The sequence below is a fragment of the Octopus bimaculoides genome, chromosome 5 (genome assembly GCF_001194135.2).
Source record: "Octopus bimaculoides isolate UCB-OBI-ISO-001 chromosome 5, ASM119413v2, whole genome shotgun sequence".
Lineage (NCBI taxonomy): Eukaryota > Metazoa > Mollusca > Cephalopoda > Octopoda > Octopodidae > Octopus > Octopus bimaculoides.
In genome coordinates, this window is record NC_068985.1 from 16,979,727 (window position 1) to 16,997,469 (window position 17,743).

Sequence of the window (17,743 nt, forward strand, 5' to 3'; positions counted from 1 at the left end):
AATTCTTTGGGGTTTGAATAATACACCTTTGGAAACATGGGTGTTTTGCTCAACATCCTTAAACAAACCTTATTCAGGGACCTTTTGAGCAGAATGGGCTACTCAACCTGAAGAAAATTCTAACTGGGCCCCACCTCCAAGGTCATGCGCTGATTATCTTGATATGAGATCACCATGTCGCGCACATATGGTTGTGATGCATGTGCCTGGTGTACCCTTATCAGACGGGTAGTCATGATGGGTATACTGGGCTTCGTATATTTTGCCCCAGTGTCACTTTGATGGCATGCACTGCTCTCTCACTCAATAATAATAATAATAATAATGGTTTCAAATTTTAGCACAAGGTTAACAATTTCAGGATAGGGGTAAGTCGATTACAATGATCTCTGTACTCAACTGGTACTTATTTGAATGACTCTGAAAGGATGAAAGATAAAGCAGATTTTGGCAAGATTTGAATTCAGAATGCAAAGACGGACAAAACACCACTAAGCATCTTGCCTGGCATGATAAGAATGCATGAAATAGCCACCCAAATGATAGTAATAATTATTCTTTCTGCTATAGGCACAAAGCCTGAAACTTTGGTGCAGGGGGGTGGGGGCACTCAATTATATTAACTCCAGTATTTGACTGGTACTTATTTTTTCAGCCCTGAAAGGGTAAAACGGGTGAAGTCAACCTCAACAGCATTTTAACCCAGAATATGAAGTTGGAAGAAATGCTACAAAGCATTTTGTCTGGTGCAGTAGTGATTCTGCTAGCTCATCACCTCCAGGGACTACATAATAATAACATTAACAATAACTTCAACAAGTAATAACTTACCAAATGATCCAATAAAAAGCATTAAAAAGAAGAAGACAATTATAGTTATTATAGACTTAGTAAAGTCTTCTTCCTTGGGAACTTCAGTTGTTGTTGTTATTAATGTTGAAGATAACATATATGTCGAACTGGAAATATTTTCTGAAAAATCATTTCAAAAAGAAATATGTTAATTGCTAAATTCCTTTAATGATTGTCTTCAAACATAGGTGTTTTTAATTATATGAAAATAGTATTTTTTATACTATCAAAATTGATTGTTTCAATAAATAATTATTTCTAATATTGGTACAAGTCCAGAAATTAGTGGGGAAAATATAACCAATTGTTCTATTTTGGGATGGTCATTTTATTTTTTTGCCAAATAAATACACGCACTATATATCTATAATATAAATTGGACATGGTGATCATTGTATTCTTTCTTGTCTTGAGGTTCACAACCAAATGGCTGGGTAGATTCGCGTGAAAAATGGCACACATGGGGAGACGGGTGCATAGATTGGAATGCGGTTTGTATTTTTTTCCTAGCCTCCATATTTACCAAGAAAATCATTTAAAACTTTTTCTAATGGAATTCCCCCAGACTACATACAAATTCGTTCTTCACAACTCCTAAAGCTATTTTCTGACAGGAGTGGGGGGAGTCAGGAAATTTTCATACAGCTGAAGGCTCCAATCAAAACAGGGGACCCGAAATGATAAGGTTGAGAAACGCTGTTATAGATTATGCTTAACTGAAAATGATCACAGCCACATCATCCAAACAGACCAGGTGAAACCGGGCTTAGCTGCTAGTATATATATATATATATATATATATATATATATATATTCCTTCACTCATTTATTACTGTTATTTTATTATTTTAAAGCCTGTCCATTGTCCAGAAATCTTTTGTTACATATCTATGACCTCTTCAGTGACATTTTGTGTTTCCATGTGTGTTCTTGCTCCACTTACTTCATTCTGTTCTTCTAAGATGTATATCCTTATGGGCGCATGCGTTTGTGTCCTTGTTTGTATGTGTGTGCATGCATGTGTGTGTGTCATAGTTTGTAGCAGCAGTGTCACCTTCTCCTCAGCCCCAAACTCTCAACCCATTGTGCTACTGCTGTCCTAAGACCCAAGAAAAAAAAAAAAAAAGAATTACTTGGATTAGGTGCAGGCATGGCTGTGTGGTAAGTTGTTTGCTTACCAACCATATGGTTCTGGGCTCAGTCCCACTGTGTGGCACCTTGGGCATGTGTCTTCTACTATAGCCTGGGACCAACCAAAGCCTTATGAGTGGATTTGGTAGAGGGAAACTGAAAGAAGCTTGTCGTGTGTGTGTGTGTGTGTGTGTGTGTGTGAGTGTGTGTGTTTGTCCCCCCACCATCGCTTGACAGCTGATGCTGGTGTGTTTACGTCCTCGTAACTTAGCAGTTCGGCAAAAGAGACTGATATTTGTTTGACTAAAGGCGGTGCTCCAGCAGGGCCACGGTCAGATGACTGAAACAAATAGAAGAATAGAAGAATTACTTTAATCCTAGTACTTGACTGGTACTTTATCATATTGACTCCAGGGTAATGAAAGGCGAAGTTGACCCTTACAGAATTTGAACACTGTATTTAAGAATCTAGATAAAAATTCTGAGATCAATATAATCAACTGTTCTCTTCTCTGAACAATTTGTGGTTTTATTCCAAAGGCAGAAATCATTACTATTTAAAAATGTTAAAATCTAGAGAAATCTACAAACATTTTACTGCAATGTGGTTTTATACAAATATAATACTGTTGTGATTTACATGGAACATTTACCTGACTGCGTTGTAGTTTCTATTTTTGCTCTTACACAAAGGTCTTCTGTCTTTTGTTGCACAATTGGATTACCTTAAAAAAAAATGGTTTACTGATATTTTATTCTGATAAATTAATCCATTTTCAAAACACTTTGAAGGAGATTTGGCTGCTAATTATAGCTAGTTAAGTAAGCATGTAAAAATAAAAGATCACCTATATATGCAAGGAGCAGTTTGTTGCTACAACAAATACCAACCCTCGAAGCTATTATTTCAAAAGCTTACCTCCATATTCACAGGCATACATAGACAACTTATAACACTAATACACTCTAATTCTTAAAACATTATCTCTGCCAATCAGTCCAGTCAAACATAAAAAAATGCCCACATACACACAGAAATAGCTGCAATATCAGCAGCCACACTTGCCTCAAGCATTGTGCTGAGACATCTACCACCAATGAAAAGAGTTAAGAAACTGCAATTGCCAAGGTTTGAGCTATTCTACATTGACTATCTGTTCCATGGTCTTCACTAGAACTTATTGGTTTAAAATTTTGGTATAAGGCCAGCAAGTTCAGGGATGTAGGTAATGCCATTAAGCATTTTGTGCAGTATGCTAACAATTTTGACAGTTTTCAGCCTTACAACTACTAGAACTTATTGACACATAGAAATAGACAGGACAGCGGCAGAAACGTTAGCACACTGGGCAAAATGCTAAGCGGTATTTCGTCTGTCTTTACGTTCTGAGTTCAAATTCCGCCAAGGTCGACTTTGCCTTTCATCCTTTCGGGGTTGATAAATTAAGTACCAGTTACACACTGGGGTTGATGTAATCGACTTAATCTGTTTGTCTGTCCTTGTTTGTCTCCTCTATGCTTAGCCTCTTGTGGGCAATAAAGAAATATGTAATAGACAGGACAGAAGGAGAACACAGCAAGCCTCATCTATTACACTGTGCTCTATGTGATCCAACACTGCTTGTCAGTGTGTGCAGTATTACGGTTTCTCAGCTCAATGGAAATGTGATATAGGTGGAAAACAAATAAATGAGTCATCTTGAGTCATTCAAACATTTACTTATTGAAATTAAACAACTGAACACAGCTGTTTGGATGCTGACGATTTGGTACAGTTGGTTGAACATTCAGCAAGTTTTGATGACTACTTTTTGGTGTTGGAGACAAACACATGCACATATATGCATGTGTGCATGTACACTTGCACACATATACATGTGTGCATGTACACATGAACTATACCTGTTGCTAAGGGGTTGCCTTGAATGGCATCGCTCCCTCACTATTCAATGGTGTCCCCTCAGATTTACAGTGATATACTTATCTCAAAACTCCACTTTAGCATTATAACAAATTAATGCCCACCCAGAATATTTTGAAGCACCTCCAGCCACCAAAGTTTGGCACACACACATGCATGCACACACACACACATATATATATATATAAATAGTGAAAGAGGGAGAAAAGAGGGAGAGAGAAGCATTTCAATTTATTAATTGAACATGATTGACATAAATATTCCCTCTTCTCATACACATAAAGAGAAATAGGCATACAGAAAGAGAGAGAGAGAGAGAGAGAGAGAGAGAGAGAGAGAGCTAGCAAGTGAGAAAGAGAGGCAGGAAAAAAAGAGTAGAGTGAATAGAAATACTAACATATATGTGGTGTCAAAATGGCTGTGCCAAAAGCCTCATATCCATTATTTAAATGCCATGAAATTGGTTTACTCAGTCAGAATGTACAACACAGAAACAGAGAATAACAGAGCAACACAATAACAGCAACAAGGACATTTCTTAATGTATTCAGTCTTAAGTATTTTAACATTCAAATCATCACTTTAAAAATATGATTAAAAGTTTTATAACTTACAGGGTATAAAAAGTGACGCTGATCGCATGATGTCGGTCTGGTGAATGTGTTCTCTCCTTATCTGAAATGATTCAAGAAAATTGATATCAATTAATAGACGCATTTTACTCCCCTTGTCACTGTGACTGTCAAAAATGTAGTGAATCAGTCTTTTGGAAACCTGTAACGAATGTAGTTTAGTCCAACCCATGCCAGCATGGAAGATGGACTCTAAAAGATAGTGATGATAATGATCCTGATGATGGTGGTGGTGGTGGTAGTGGTGGTGAGGAAGACAATGATGATGATTATGATGATGAATAAAATAAAAATACAAAAAAAAAAGCTTGCCTAATAGACTTTTAGCCCTTGCCTAAAATGTGTGACTTTGTATCTACGACAGACACTATTATTAGTCGTCTGGGGGATAACAGGATCAGTAGAGTGTCAAGCTAAATGCAGTGGTGCATTTAGTAAGTGCATAAAGGAGCATAGATCTTTTACATTCTGAGTTCAAATTCCTCTAAAGTTGACTCTGACTTATGTCCTTTTGGTGTCAATAAAATAAGTTCTGGGGATTAATCAAAATGTGGGTAGAGAATTGTGCCTATATTAAAAATGAATTGTAGTTTCAACTGTATACAGGTTTGACCTGTTTAGGGTGTGAGACCATGGGTCGAATGAATGAGGAAAAGTCAAGGGTTGAGAGAGTGAAACTCAAATATGAAGCAACGCTCTAACTGGAATCAGCTTGAACCTTTTATTAGTTTAATTATTGTATTTTGTTCACAAAATAACTGCAAGTTGTAATGTATAAACAAACCAGAAAAGGAAACATTAATTATTGAAAGTTTGTGACAAAGGGTAAAATTTGGCGGTAGAGAATTGAGGATCCTTTGTGATTCTTATAATTAAAACAACTAAAGCAACTGAATGGTATATAAACCAACCTCCTTTGCAGGGCACAAAACCTACACTGGAAAGAGCGTGCCACCTGACAAGAAATGTTTGGAAAGCTGCAGCCAATATCTATGTATCATCATCATCATCGTTTAACGTCCGCTTTCCATGCTAGCATGGGTTGGACGATATGACTGAGGACTGGTGAACCGGATGGCTGCGCCAGGCTCCAATCTGATCTGGCAGAGTTTCTACAGCTGGATGCCCTTCTTAACGCCAACCACTCCGCGAGTGTAGTGGGTGCTTTTACGTGCCACCGGCACAAGGGCTAGTCACGTGGTACTGGCCATCAGAAATGATTGTAATTAGCTGGTCACTGTTTATGAACAGACAGAGAAATCATTTCATCTCTCCTCCTTTGGAGGCCAACAAGAAGAGACTTCTCGAGAAAAAAACTTCCTAGATGTCATTGTATGTGACTCAGGAATTTCCTTCAATCAATTGTGATGAATAATCAAAAGGCATGGAAGGTGACCGTTACTGTGAACCTCGATTTGTTGAGATTGGTTGTTCAAACAAGTTGAAGGATGATGATGATGATGGTGATGAAACAACTAAATAGTTACCATGATGGTGGTAGTGGTGATGGTGGTTGGAGGTGGTGTTTGGTGATGGTGGATCTCCATTGTTTGACGAGAAAGAGTCAGTTGCTCAATAAAGTGAATTACCTGCTCCTGAATTATGGTGTAAGCAATTTAGTATTCCACGGATGTATGCACCTTTAATGTAATTGTCAGGTAGAATCAGTGTGACACAGTTTGTGATAAGGTCAAATCTTTTGAATTATTAGTGCGATCCCTCAGAAAAGCTTCTATGCAATTTCTCTCTTGAAGTTGTAGAAAATGATGCTTGTCTAAGATACCACACAGTGGGATTGAATTCCATACTCCATATTTGCAAAGCAAACTTCTTAACCATTTGGCCATAATGTGCCTATGAAGTTGCAGTACAGTAGGTATTATCATCATCATCATCGTTTAACGCCTGTTTTACCAAGTAAAGTTATGCAAGAGGATGGAAAAATAACAATACTCTGGGACTATGATTTTTAGACAGATCATGTAATCGAACACTGTTGGTTGGATATTGTCATATTGAATAAGAGAGACAAATACTCTCAGATCATTGATGTAACCATATCAAATGATATGAATTTTGTGAGTAAAGCGGTTGAAAAAATCATCAAGTGTTCAAATTTAAAGTGGAAGTGACAAGACTGTATGGAATGCGAGAGAGTAATGTAAAAGTGATACCAGTGGTGATTGGAATATTGGGCTCAATCCCATTGAAACTTCAAGACTTCTTCACTGGAAATCCCATGCAAGATTGATGTCCTGTAAAAAACAGCCTTATTGGGCACAGCACACATCTTAAGGAAAGTATTATCTGTCTGAGGTCTTTGTTGTGACTTGACTAAAGACTCCAGTGCATTTTTACTTACACTGTGTTACGAAGGAATAATAATAATAATAATAATAATAATAATAATAATAATAATAATTTTTTTATTATAGGAACAAGGCCCCTGGAATTTATGGGGAGGGGATAGTTGATTACAATGACCCCCAATGTTTCACTGCTACTTAGTTTATTGACCCCGGGATGATGAAAGGCAAAGTTGACTATGGAAGCATTTGAACGTAGAACATAAAGAGCTGAATGAAATAAATAATAATACTATCAAGAGCTTAACCCATCTGTTTGATAAATATAGCAAACCTTGACCCTTTCCTTCTGTTACATTAAAGACAGATTCATCCATGCTTAAGCATCAAATTGAAATTCTAGCAGTAATCGATAAATTCAAATGCTAAAGATTAAACCTCTGTACAATAGGTTGATGAATTTGTAACACAGCTTCTAATTTTCTTTGCCTTTAGACATCAAAATCATCATTGTTAATTGATTTCACCTTAGTAACCATTAACTCTGTCAACGGCTATTGTTAGTACTAGTCTTGTCAAATAGTCTCAATACTCTATCTTGATATTTTCTCAAGCAAATATTTTCCTCGTAATTCCTTTGCAGTACATAGCTGTGTAGTTAAGAAGCTGACTTAACAACCATACAATCACAGGTATTTGACTGCACTTTGTAACACCTTAAGTAGGTGTTATCTGCCTTAGCTTCCCATTGACCCATGATTTAGAGGTGGTATTTGATAGAAAGTAAGGAAGTCCACAGTAAAATAGTGTTGAAATATATCAAAAGGTAACTTGATCCAATAATTGAAGTCAATCAATGAACAGAAAAGAAAACTTTATGAAAAATACTTATCTTCTTCCTCTACAATCCTGAAGTCTTTTAAACTCACAACTCTGCAGTACTACATGTCTGATTCAGTTATAAACTTCTTAATTGATATAACATCTTATAATCCTTATGTAATAATAATGGTTTCAAATTTTAGAACAAGGCCAGTAATCTCAGAGAGCAGGTAAGTTAATTACATCAAGTCCAGTGTTCAACTGGTACTCATTTTTATAAACCCTGAAAGGGGGAAAGGTAAAGTTGATCCCAGTAGAATTTGAACCAGGAACGTGAAGATAGGCAAATGCTGCTCATCATTTTGCCCAGTATGATAACAATTCTGTCAGCTCACCACCAGCTCACCAACAGCTCAGTTCTGTTAGGCTCTAACAGCAGCTAAGAATTTATTCATGTAATCAAGGGGTCTTCAGAAATTCCATCAGTTTGCCAGCAAGTAAAGTATAGAATGTTTCAGGATCACACAAATTTCAATTGGAGTTTGAGGAGTTTCCTTTTTGTATTCATGAAATCATGTTTCATTACCTGATCTCACTTCTGGTGCATCGCCCACTATGCTTCACTTTCTGAACAAATGAACCTATATCTTTCACAAGACTCAAAGTAAGTATTTCCTTTTGGTCAGATATTCATTGGGCCAAGGCACAACAGCCTGTGGATGAATCACCATTTAAAAAACATAGGCACTCCAACCTTTTAGGAGTTGCACCATCACAACCCATTTCTAGGTGAGATCAATCTTCCTTATTGTCATCTTGTCTGTGGTCCTATTCATGCGAAAGTCTGAATCAAATTGGAGCCCAAAATGACCAGCATGGATTTGTCTCTTCAAGTGCCGAGTTAATTCTTATTCTAAGCTTTTTAATCTGAAATATAAATACTGCATTAAAATAAAACAATTTAAGAAAAAAGAGTTTGAATATCTTACATTTACATAATAATAATAGCCACATTGGAAACATTTAGATTTGAATTGCATGTGGATCATTTGTGCTTCTTGGTTGGTCTGAAAAATAAGAAAAATTGGGTAGAAAATAAAAATGTTTTGGGATACTTTTATATGAATAAAATAATTTCAAATTATAATTTCAGTATTTAGATATCTAAGAAGATGGCACTGATGGTAGAAAATCAGAAGAACTGCATTGTGGTACGTAGTTCATTAATGTCTAAATGGTTATTCTTTATATTATTGTGAGTGATTCCTACCAAAGTCATCTTTGCTTTTCAGCCTTCCAGAATTGATAAAATAAAATACCAACGAAGTACTGGGGAAGATACAGTCAGTTGTTCTCTCACCCCAAATGTGTGGCTTTGTGCATATGTACAACAATTAAAGGGCTTTGAGGTTGGAGCAGATTGTACAAAACTTGACTAGTTGCTTTGCTGTATGAAATTCAGTGCCTTACATTTCTGAGTGTGGATTTTTCCAGCCATAGGTTTCATCTCTTGTTTCTTTATGAGTCACTTAAATAATACCAGTAAGAAAGGAGAAGGTGCATAGATCAGTGGCTAAGGTATTCAGTTTATGATTGTAAGGTTCACAGTATAATTCCCAGCGTCACATTGTGTCCTTGAGCAAGACACTTTATCTTTTGTTGTTCCAGTTCACTCAGCTGGCAAAAATATGCCGTGTCTGTGAATCACACTCTGTTATGTTGAATCTCCCTGAGAACTATGTCAAGGATACGCATGTTTGTGGAGCACTCAGCCACATGCACATTAATTCCATGAGTAGGCTGTCCCATTGATTGTATCAACTGGAACACTTAATGTCATAACCAATGGAGTACCAAGACAAGTGAAATACTTACTAGATCAGATTCAAATGATTACAGTTCATTTTCTTACAAAAAAATTTGTAAGTCAAGTGAAATTTATTTCTACATCTGAAGTTAAAATGAATTTCAAAAAATACTCTACAAAACTAACCAATAGCATTTAATTACTGGGAGCATTTGATTAGTAAAATCATTAGAATAGTAGAGAAATGCTTTGTGGTAATTGCTATGGATTGTATTCTGAGTTCAAATTCTGCCAAGGTCAACTTTGTCATTAATTCATCTTGGGTTGATAAATAAAGTATTAGCAAAATGTTGGGATCAAGTCTTCTATTTCACTCTCTATTTTTCTCTCAGAATCAGCTAAGCTCTGCTGTGAGAGAATCAAGTAAGGTCCACTCACAGTGTCCCTTGTCTATAGACATAGAGGAACATTGAAATAGGGATTGATTAGTAGCTTCTTCTCATTTTGCTTTTTATAAAAACCATCCAAAGAAACCAAGTAACATTGGGTGGCATATTTTATAAAGCAGAAGGTGGCAAGCTAGCAGGATCATTAGCATGTCAGGCAAAATGCTTAGCAGTATTTTGTCTGCCACTACGTTCAGAGTTCAAATTCTGCTGAAGTTGACTTTGTCTTTCATCCTTTCAGGGTCGATAAATTACATACCAATAAAACACTCAGGTCGATGTCATCGACTAGTCCCCTCCCTACAAATTTCAGGCCTTGTGCCTTTAATAGAAAGGATATTCTATAAAGTAGAAAGCAATTAAAAAACTTTCATCACTGACATTGGTTTGAGTTAGAGAAGAAAAGAAAACAGTTTCAATCTCTTGTTGGAATCTTTCCACTTTCAGAAACTCAAGAAAAACAGTAACATACTGCTTTAAATGTCTCACAATATCTTTTTTCATCCTTCTGTGCTCTGAGTTCAAATTCTGCTGGTACTGAGTTCACTTTTCTTTTTTTTTTCTCCCACTGGGGTCTTGCCTGGAAAATATTCAGGCTTTCCACCAGCTGTTGACTCTCACCAGTCTGCAAAGATAATGAGCACTGCTGCTCCTTCTCAGACAAAGTAATTAAATGTTTGTTTTTTTTTTTTTAAATAAGGCAAGAAGTTTGCTTCCCAATAACATGGTTTTAGGTTCAGTCCTACTGTTTGGCACCTTGGGCAAGTGTCTTCAACTGTAGTCTTAGGCTGACCAAAGCCTTGTGAGCAGCTTTCCTAGTCGGGAGCTTAAAGAAGCCTATCGTATGTTTGTTATTTCTTTATTGCCCACAAGGGACTAAATATATAGGGGACAAACAAGGACAGACAAAGGGGTTAAGTCGATTACATCGACCCCAGTGCGTAACTAGTACTTAATTTATCGACCTCGAAAGGATGAAAGGCAAAGTCGACCTCAGCGGAATTTGAACTCAGAATGTAGCAACAGACGAAATACCGGTGAGCATTTCGCCCGGCATGCTAACGTTTCTGCCAGCTCACCAACCTATCGTATGTTTGTGTGTATATATACGTGTGTGCTTGTGTGTGTGTGTGTGTGTGTGTGTGTGTGTGTGTGTGTGTGTGTGCCTTTGTTCCCCACCACCATTTGACAACCAGTGTTGGTTCGTTTGCATCCTTATAATTAGAGGTTTGGCAATAGAGGCTGACAGAATAAGTACCAGGTTTTAAAACAAAATAAGAACTGGGGTTGATTCATTCAAATAAAGTTCTTCAAATCTGTGCCCCAGCATGGCCACAGTCTAATGACTGGGACAAGTAAAAGGTAAAGGAACAGTAATATGTTGGGGGTTAATTCATCTAAATCTATCACTTCTCTACAATTCCATCCTTGTGCTGAAAAGATAAACTGTACCCTACATATGAGAAGAAACCCTTATCAGAAAATTACCATACTTACCAAATTTACTGAGTCATTGCATAATATTTTTAATGTAAGATCCCCTTGGAGTGTTACAAATACAGTGTATAGTCTTGTCTCTTCATTAAGATGTGTAAAATTAATATTTACATAGTCATCCACTTTGTTACATGTGACTGAAAAATTTCTGGGGGGAACTAAAAGAAAGAGAAAAAAATACATGAATATTAAATATTTTTGAGTTGTACTTGTTTGTCAGTGTCTTCACCTGAGATCACATGTTGAAACAATCACTTAGATCTCTGTAGAAGCAAGATGTACACAAACCATTATATTGATCTTTGTAACATCGTTATATTGGGTTGGCAAGAAAGTAATTTCGTTTTTCACAAATAGATACAATTACAATTTTTTAGAATGACTTTTATGAATGTTATGGTTTTTTCCTTTGGACATTTGATAGCCATTACTTCTAGCCTATTTCAGTAGTAAATTGCACGTAATTTTGTTTACAACCGTTAGTTCAGAGTCAATTTTAACATGGAGTGCATAAATGAACGTTTTTGCCATATTTTGCTTTTTTATTTCCATAAAGGCAAGAAAGCTGCTGAGACTCTCAAAGAGATATGTAAAGTTTATGATGTTGATTACTTAACAGAACGCACATGTCAGTAATGGTTTAAAAAATTCTGTTCTGGAGATTTTTCACTCAAAGATGACCAACATTCTGGTCACCCTACTGAAGTTGATGGTGACTGAACTGAATCTGATTGTCATATAACTGTGCGAGAGAATATAGAAAGGTTAGATATATCACACGCAACAATTGAAGATTACTTAAAATATCTTGGACTTGTTAAAAAGCTTGATATTGGGTTCCACATAAATTGAAAGAGATTTGCTTAACTGCTTAACACAACAAATCAATATTTGCTATATGCATCTCAAACGCAATGAAATTGACCTGTTTTTTAAACGAATCATCACTGGTGATGAAAAACATCAACTGAAAACGATCATGATTCAAGTGTAATGAACCAGCACAAACCATATCGAAAGCTGAATTGCATCAAAAATAGGTTATGCTGTCAATTTGGTGGGATTACAAAGGCATTGTGTGTTTTGAGCTGCTTCCAAGGAACCAAACAACCAATTCAGATGTTTACTGTCAACAACTAATGAAACTGGAAGAAGCAATCAAAGAAAAACAGCCATAACTGGCAAACCGTAAAGGAATCATGTTTCACCATAATAACCCTAGACCACACATACATATCTTTGCTAACTCGTGAAAAATTATTGGAGCTTGGTTCGGAAGTGTCACATCCACCATATAGCCCTGATCTTGCACCATCAGGTTACCGTTTATTTTAAAGTTTGCAAAATTCTTTGAATACTAAAGCTTTCAATAATGATGATGACATGAAATCACACTTGCTTCAGTTTTTGACTGATAAGGACCAGAAGTTCTATGAGCGCTGAATTATGAAGTTGCCAGAAAGATGGCCAAAAGGTCATCAAACACAATGGAAAATATATAATTGATTAAAGTTCATTGTTTGTATGAAAAAGATGACTTTTACTTCAGACTAAAAAACCAAAATTACTTTCTTATCAACCCAATATATTACAAAGGGGTGCTGAAAAAGAGTAAAAGAGTAAAAGAATACAGCCAATTAGCCAACTTTACAATCTCCTAATATACTAATGAGTGTAGTGTTTTTGTATATTTGTGTGTATATATACATATATATATATATATATATATATATGTGTGTGTGTGTGTGTGTGTGTGTGTGTGTGTGTGTGTGTGTCCAGAAGCATACCGGATGTGGAGGAGGAGAGAAAATTAGTAATTCAGTGAAGGAGAAGTAGTGAGAGTAATAGCCCTGACTGAGAGTGAGTGGGAGAAAGTAATAGCAGTGAGAGAAAGGAAGGGGTGATAAATGAATAAGGAAGGAAGGGGTTTTAAAAAAATCAGTGTTTCAATTCTGTGTGAGTATATGTGTGTATGTGTGTGTGTGTACAAGGGAAGAATGTGAATGTCTGTCTGTGTGATTATTATGTACCATATTTTGTAACTTATTTGTATATCAAATATTACAATTAGTCATCATTATTGACAGCATGTGGTCAGCTAGTAACAATAATATTGATACATGTTTTTTTTATTGCTCACAGAGGCTTCATCTCATAAATACAAAACATGTTAAACAAGAAAGATTACAAAACATGGAGTACACACACACACACACAAAATAGATTAATAAGTAAACTGAAAAGAGACAAAAAGATAACACAACATAAAAAAATAATAGACTGAAAACATGAAGATATGTAGCAATATAAAAAACAAAAATAAGCACACAGGATGGGAGCCATTACATAAGAAGAGATAGAACACTAAGACATTTTGGGACCATTTGTGCTCTGGCTTACTGTTCTCTTCTGCTTGTAATGTTTCAGCAGAATTCTAGGAACGGCCCTTCCCTAAGTAGCGGTTTCAGCACTTCAGCCTGTATCTTCATCAAATTTGTTGGTTGTACAGTCTACAGCCTCATTCTCCACGTCAATGAATAGGACAGTGCATGTATGTTTTTAATGGCTACAATGATTATGCATAAATGCAATCATTCAAAAATACATCAAATTATCATCATCATCATCATCATCATCCAGTGTTTTAAATCCAGGTTTTGTCCCTGGATTTAAAACACTGGATTACCTCAATGCCATAGCAACCGCCCTCACACCATCTCGCTATCTTATGAAATTTAATAAGAGGTTATCACTTACTTTGAACAGCTGATGGAAAACAATAAATAGTTCCTGTATTAAAGATTTTTCCCAAAAGTATCTATAATGATAGAAAAAGAAACAAACAATAAAATTCAATGAGTATGATAGATTTATTAGTTAATTTCAGGACATATCATCATCATCATTGTTGTCATCATTATCATCATCATTATTTAATGTATGTTTTTCATGCTGACATAGGATGGACGATTTGATGAGATCCAATGAACTGGAGAACCGCATCAAGTTAAAATGTCTGCATTGGCATAGTTTCGGTGGCTGGATGCTCTTCCTAATGCTAATAACTTTGCAGAAAGTACTGGCTGTTATTTTTGTGGCACCAGCACTAGTGAGGTCACTGTGTATCTCACAAAACAAAGAAAAGGATCCTGCCGACCACCATTAACCAAATGAGGGTGTCGTAAAGAGGGAGGTGGCTTCATGTAGGGTATTGAGAAGCTTAAATAGATAGGTGCAGGAGTGGCTGTGTGGTAAGTGGCTTGCTTCCCAACCACATGGTTCTGGGTTCAGTCCCACTGCATGCCACCTTGGGCAAATGCCTTCTATTATAACCTTGGACTGAACAAAGCCTTGTGATTGGATTTAGTAGATAGAAACTGAAAGAAGCCCATCATATACATGTGTGTGTGTGTGTGTGTGTGTGTGTGTCTGTGTTTGTCGCCATCACCATCGCTTGACACAACTGATGTTGGTGTATTTACGTCCCTTGTAACTTAGCGATTCGGCAAAATAGACTGATAGAATAAGTACTAGGCTTACAAAGAATAAGTCCTGGGGTTGATTTGTTCGACTAAAGGTGGTGCTCCAGTATGGCCACAGTCAATTTACTGAAACGAATAAAAGAATAAAACAATATGAAATATTACCTTTACATCGTATTTTTGTGAAGGTTTCAGTTTAGATGAATTGACTTGAACTGTGGCTTCATGATTTGGTGACTGTGAAAACAAAAAGAGAAATATGGTTACTTCATTTCTCACTTTAATTCTAAAAGATAAACATCATTAATGCATGGACTCCTCATATTATGTATGTTAAACAGTGCTATTACTCTTCTCACATAACTCTGCAGCCTTTGCTGGAGTCAATTTGGTTTTTCCCATCTTTTGAATTGGTGAAAAAAAAATAATTAAACTGGTCCCAATTAATGAGATCTGTTTAACTTATTATATCCAACCTACTCTTGTGCCCAAATTATGAAATATTTCCTTTTTATACTATTGTTTACCATGCCTCTGTGTGTGTGTGTGTGTGTGTGTGTGTGTGTGTGTGTGTGTGTGTGTGTGTGTGTGTGTGTGTGTGTGTGTGTGTGTGTGTGTGTGTGTGTGTGTGTGTGTTTGTGTGTTTGTGTGTGGGGGGGTGTACACATAACCAGTTCTGTATATATTTCTATAATTTTTGTAAATTTGATCTTGTAATGTCCCATCATCCATCGCCCTGGTGGCAAATAAAAGAAATAATTTTTATTATCGTTTGGAATATCTGCTTATTTCTTATGGGAAATTTACATTCCACTGGTTAGAAAGTCTATCAACTCACAACACCCTCTATACAGAGGGATTCAGTACATCATAGCATGCATGGAACTGTGACCTCTGCAGAGATTCCTACTACTGTTTATCAGGAATGACTTCACACAGTCATCTCTTTGATGGAGATAAAGTCCTAAGATTCATCACTTGATATCAGGAATATTGTCAGGTGCATACAGTTCTATACCAAGTGGGCAATGTGGCCAGTAGAAGACTAATCATAGCATTCTATGGAGGATTGATGGCAAGCAAGAGTGATCACATTCTCAAGGAAATGACGATCAGGGAACAGTTTTTTTCTGGGCCTATGAAGACCTTCTGCAAGCTAAACTGATGTATAAAATCTGTCCATGAATAGTGAATAGTTCTGGGCCTGATACCCCTCCATCATTCGCACTACGAGAGTCCCTGTGACACCCAAATTATCAACTGCTCAGGCATCTGGTCTCCTTTCAGAATACACTTCAACATTCACAATGTAAACATTTGCACTGTCTGTTAGTAAGAATGTCTTCAAGCCCCAATGGATGGGTTTGTCTTTATGGATAAGGTTTTTGGCCAGAATTGTGCCTTCATCTGAAAATCTCTCATATTCAGGCACAAAATGTTTTTGAAACCTTGGCAAGATATAACCAATAACTGGCTGTGACTTATGGATTTTGTCTTTCTTATTTACATTAGGATCATCCTCATCAACACAGTGTAACATTGACCATATAGCTAAAAACCTGTTCCTTACCATGACCTGCCCAAATCCTAGAGTTGATGTCAAAAAGCTGCCTTTTGTACGCTAGTACTGTTCATACCTATCCTTATGAACTAACATCTCTGTGGCAGCTCTACAACCAAAGAAGGCCTTCATCTCTTTTACTGTCATGTCATACCAATTTTTTGCAGCATAATTATTGGGCTTAGCAGCGTTGACATATGTGGCGTTCTTATTACTTTCTCTAACCAAAATGCCCCAAAGCGCATCATCCCCGAACAGGGTGAGGAAAGCTAGGGGACCATTTTCTCTATTTATATGAGGTGGAATATCCTTTGGGTCTGTGGGATGGTTAGGACTAAACTGTCTTGTGGTAAAACCAGCAATATCTCGTCTCCAGGGAGCAGGAATATTCATGTTTACTACTGCCATCAAGCCTCTGCCATATGGCCACCCCCTCCTATTAGCCTGGGGCATTTGAGTATGCACTGTAGCATTGTCTACATTATGTACAAATTCACCTTGATCACTATCAGAATTGCTGGGCAATTCTTCAAAATCACTTTCGTTACCGTAATCAGACTCATCTAAATCCTCCTCATCATCACCAAGAATCTGAGCTAGTGCTTCTTCAGCACTGACACAGCTTGAAGACATTCTGGGAAAAATTCAAGCATGAAATAAGGAATCCGAAGACCCAAAATAACACACTCACTGATTGGTTGCTAAGTGGCTCAAGTGGCTATTTGTATAGTGCAAAATGAAGACACTGGCATTTCGAGAATATATGGCCTTGGGTTCTAAGGGTTAAGATACATCGGGAATATATGGCAGTTTGGGTTCTAAGGGTTAAAGTGAAATCACTTAAGGTGAATTTTCCTATAGCAAAAATATTTATGGTGAAATTTACTTTATTTTTAAATTTATGATTTATTGATAAAAACTGATCTCATTATAATTAAAAGGTGAATCAGTATGTGAGCATTCAGATAAAAATTAAATGGTGACCAGTAGCAGTCTAATCAAGCAGAAAAGGATATGCTGCAATTATTAAATTATGATGATATTAGTAATTAGTAAATTAAAGACAAAAAAAAAATCATCTCACAGTTCAAACACTGTTAAGTTTAGTAAATATAAGCATAAACAGTATAAAATGGTTGGCATTAGGAATTGCATCCAGCAATAGGAACCATACCAGAGTAGACATTAGAGCATGATGCAGTCTTTCGACTTTTGAGATCCTATTAACCTGGTGGTGGTGGTGTGGTGGTGGTGGTGTGGTGGTGGTGGTGTGGTGGTGGTGGTGT

The 17,743-nt window shown here is 36.6% G+C and overlaps 1 protein-coding gene across 2 annotated transcripts in view; it reads right to left on the reverse strand.

The window, feature by feature from the left end:
- The window catches only part of LOC106868403 (uncharacterized), a 98,213-nt gene that overhangs the window by 55,207 nt on the left and 25,263 nt on the right, over positions 1 to 17,743 (reverse strand). For both annotated transcript variants that reach the window (XM_014913657.2, XM_014913640.2), the window contains 7 exons: positions 15,062 to 15,133; positions 14,172 to 14,232; positions 11,415 to 11,572; positions 8,654 to 8,731; positions 4,519 to 4,579; positions 2,637 to 2,708; positions 832 to 972 (listed from right to left, as the gene is read on the reverse strand). In XM_014913657.2, coding sequence (XP_014769143.2) covers positions 832 to 972; positions 2,637 to 2,708; positions 4,519 to 4,579; positions 8,654 to 8,731; positions 11,415 to 11,572; positions 14,172 to 14,232; positions 15,062 to 15,133 — 643 coding nt within the window. The remainder of the gene's footprint in view (positions 1 to 831; positions 973 to 2,636; positions 2,709 to 4,518; positions 4,580 to 8,653; positions 8,732 to 11,414; positions 11,573 to 14,171; positions 14,233 to 15,061; positions 15,134 to 17,743) is intronic.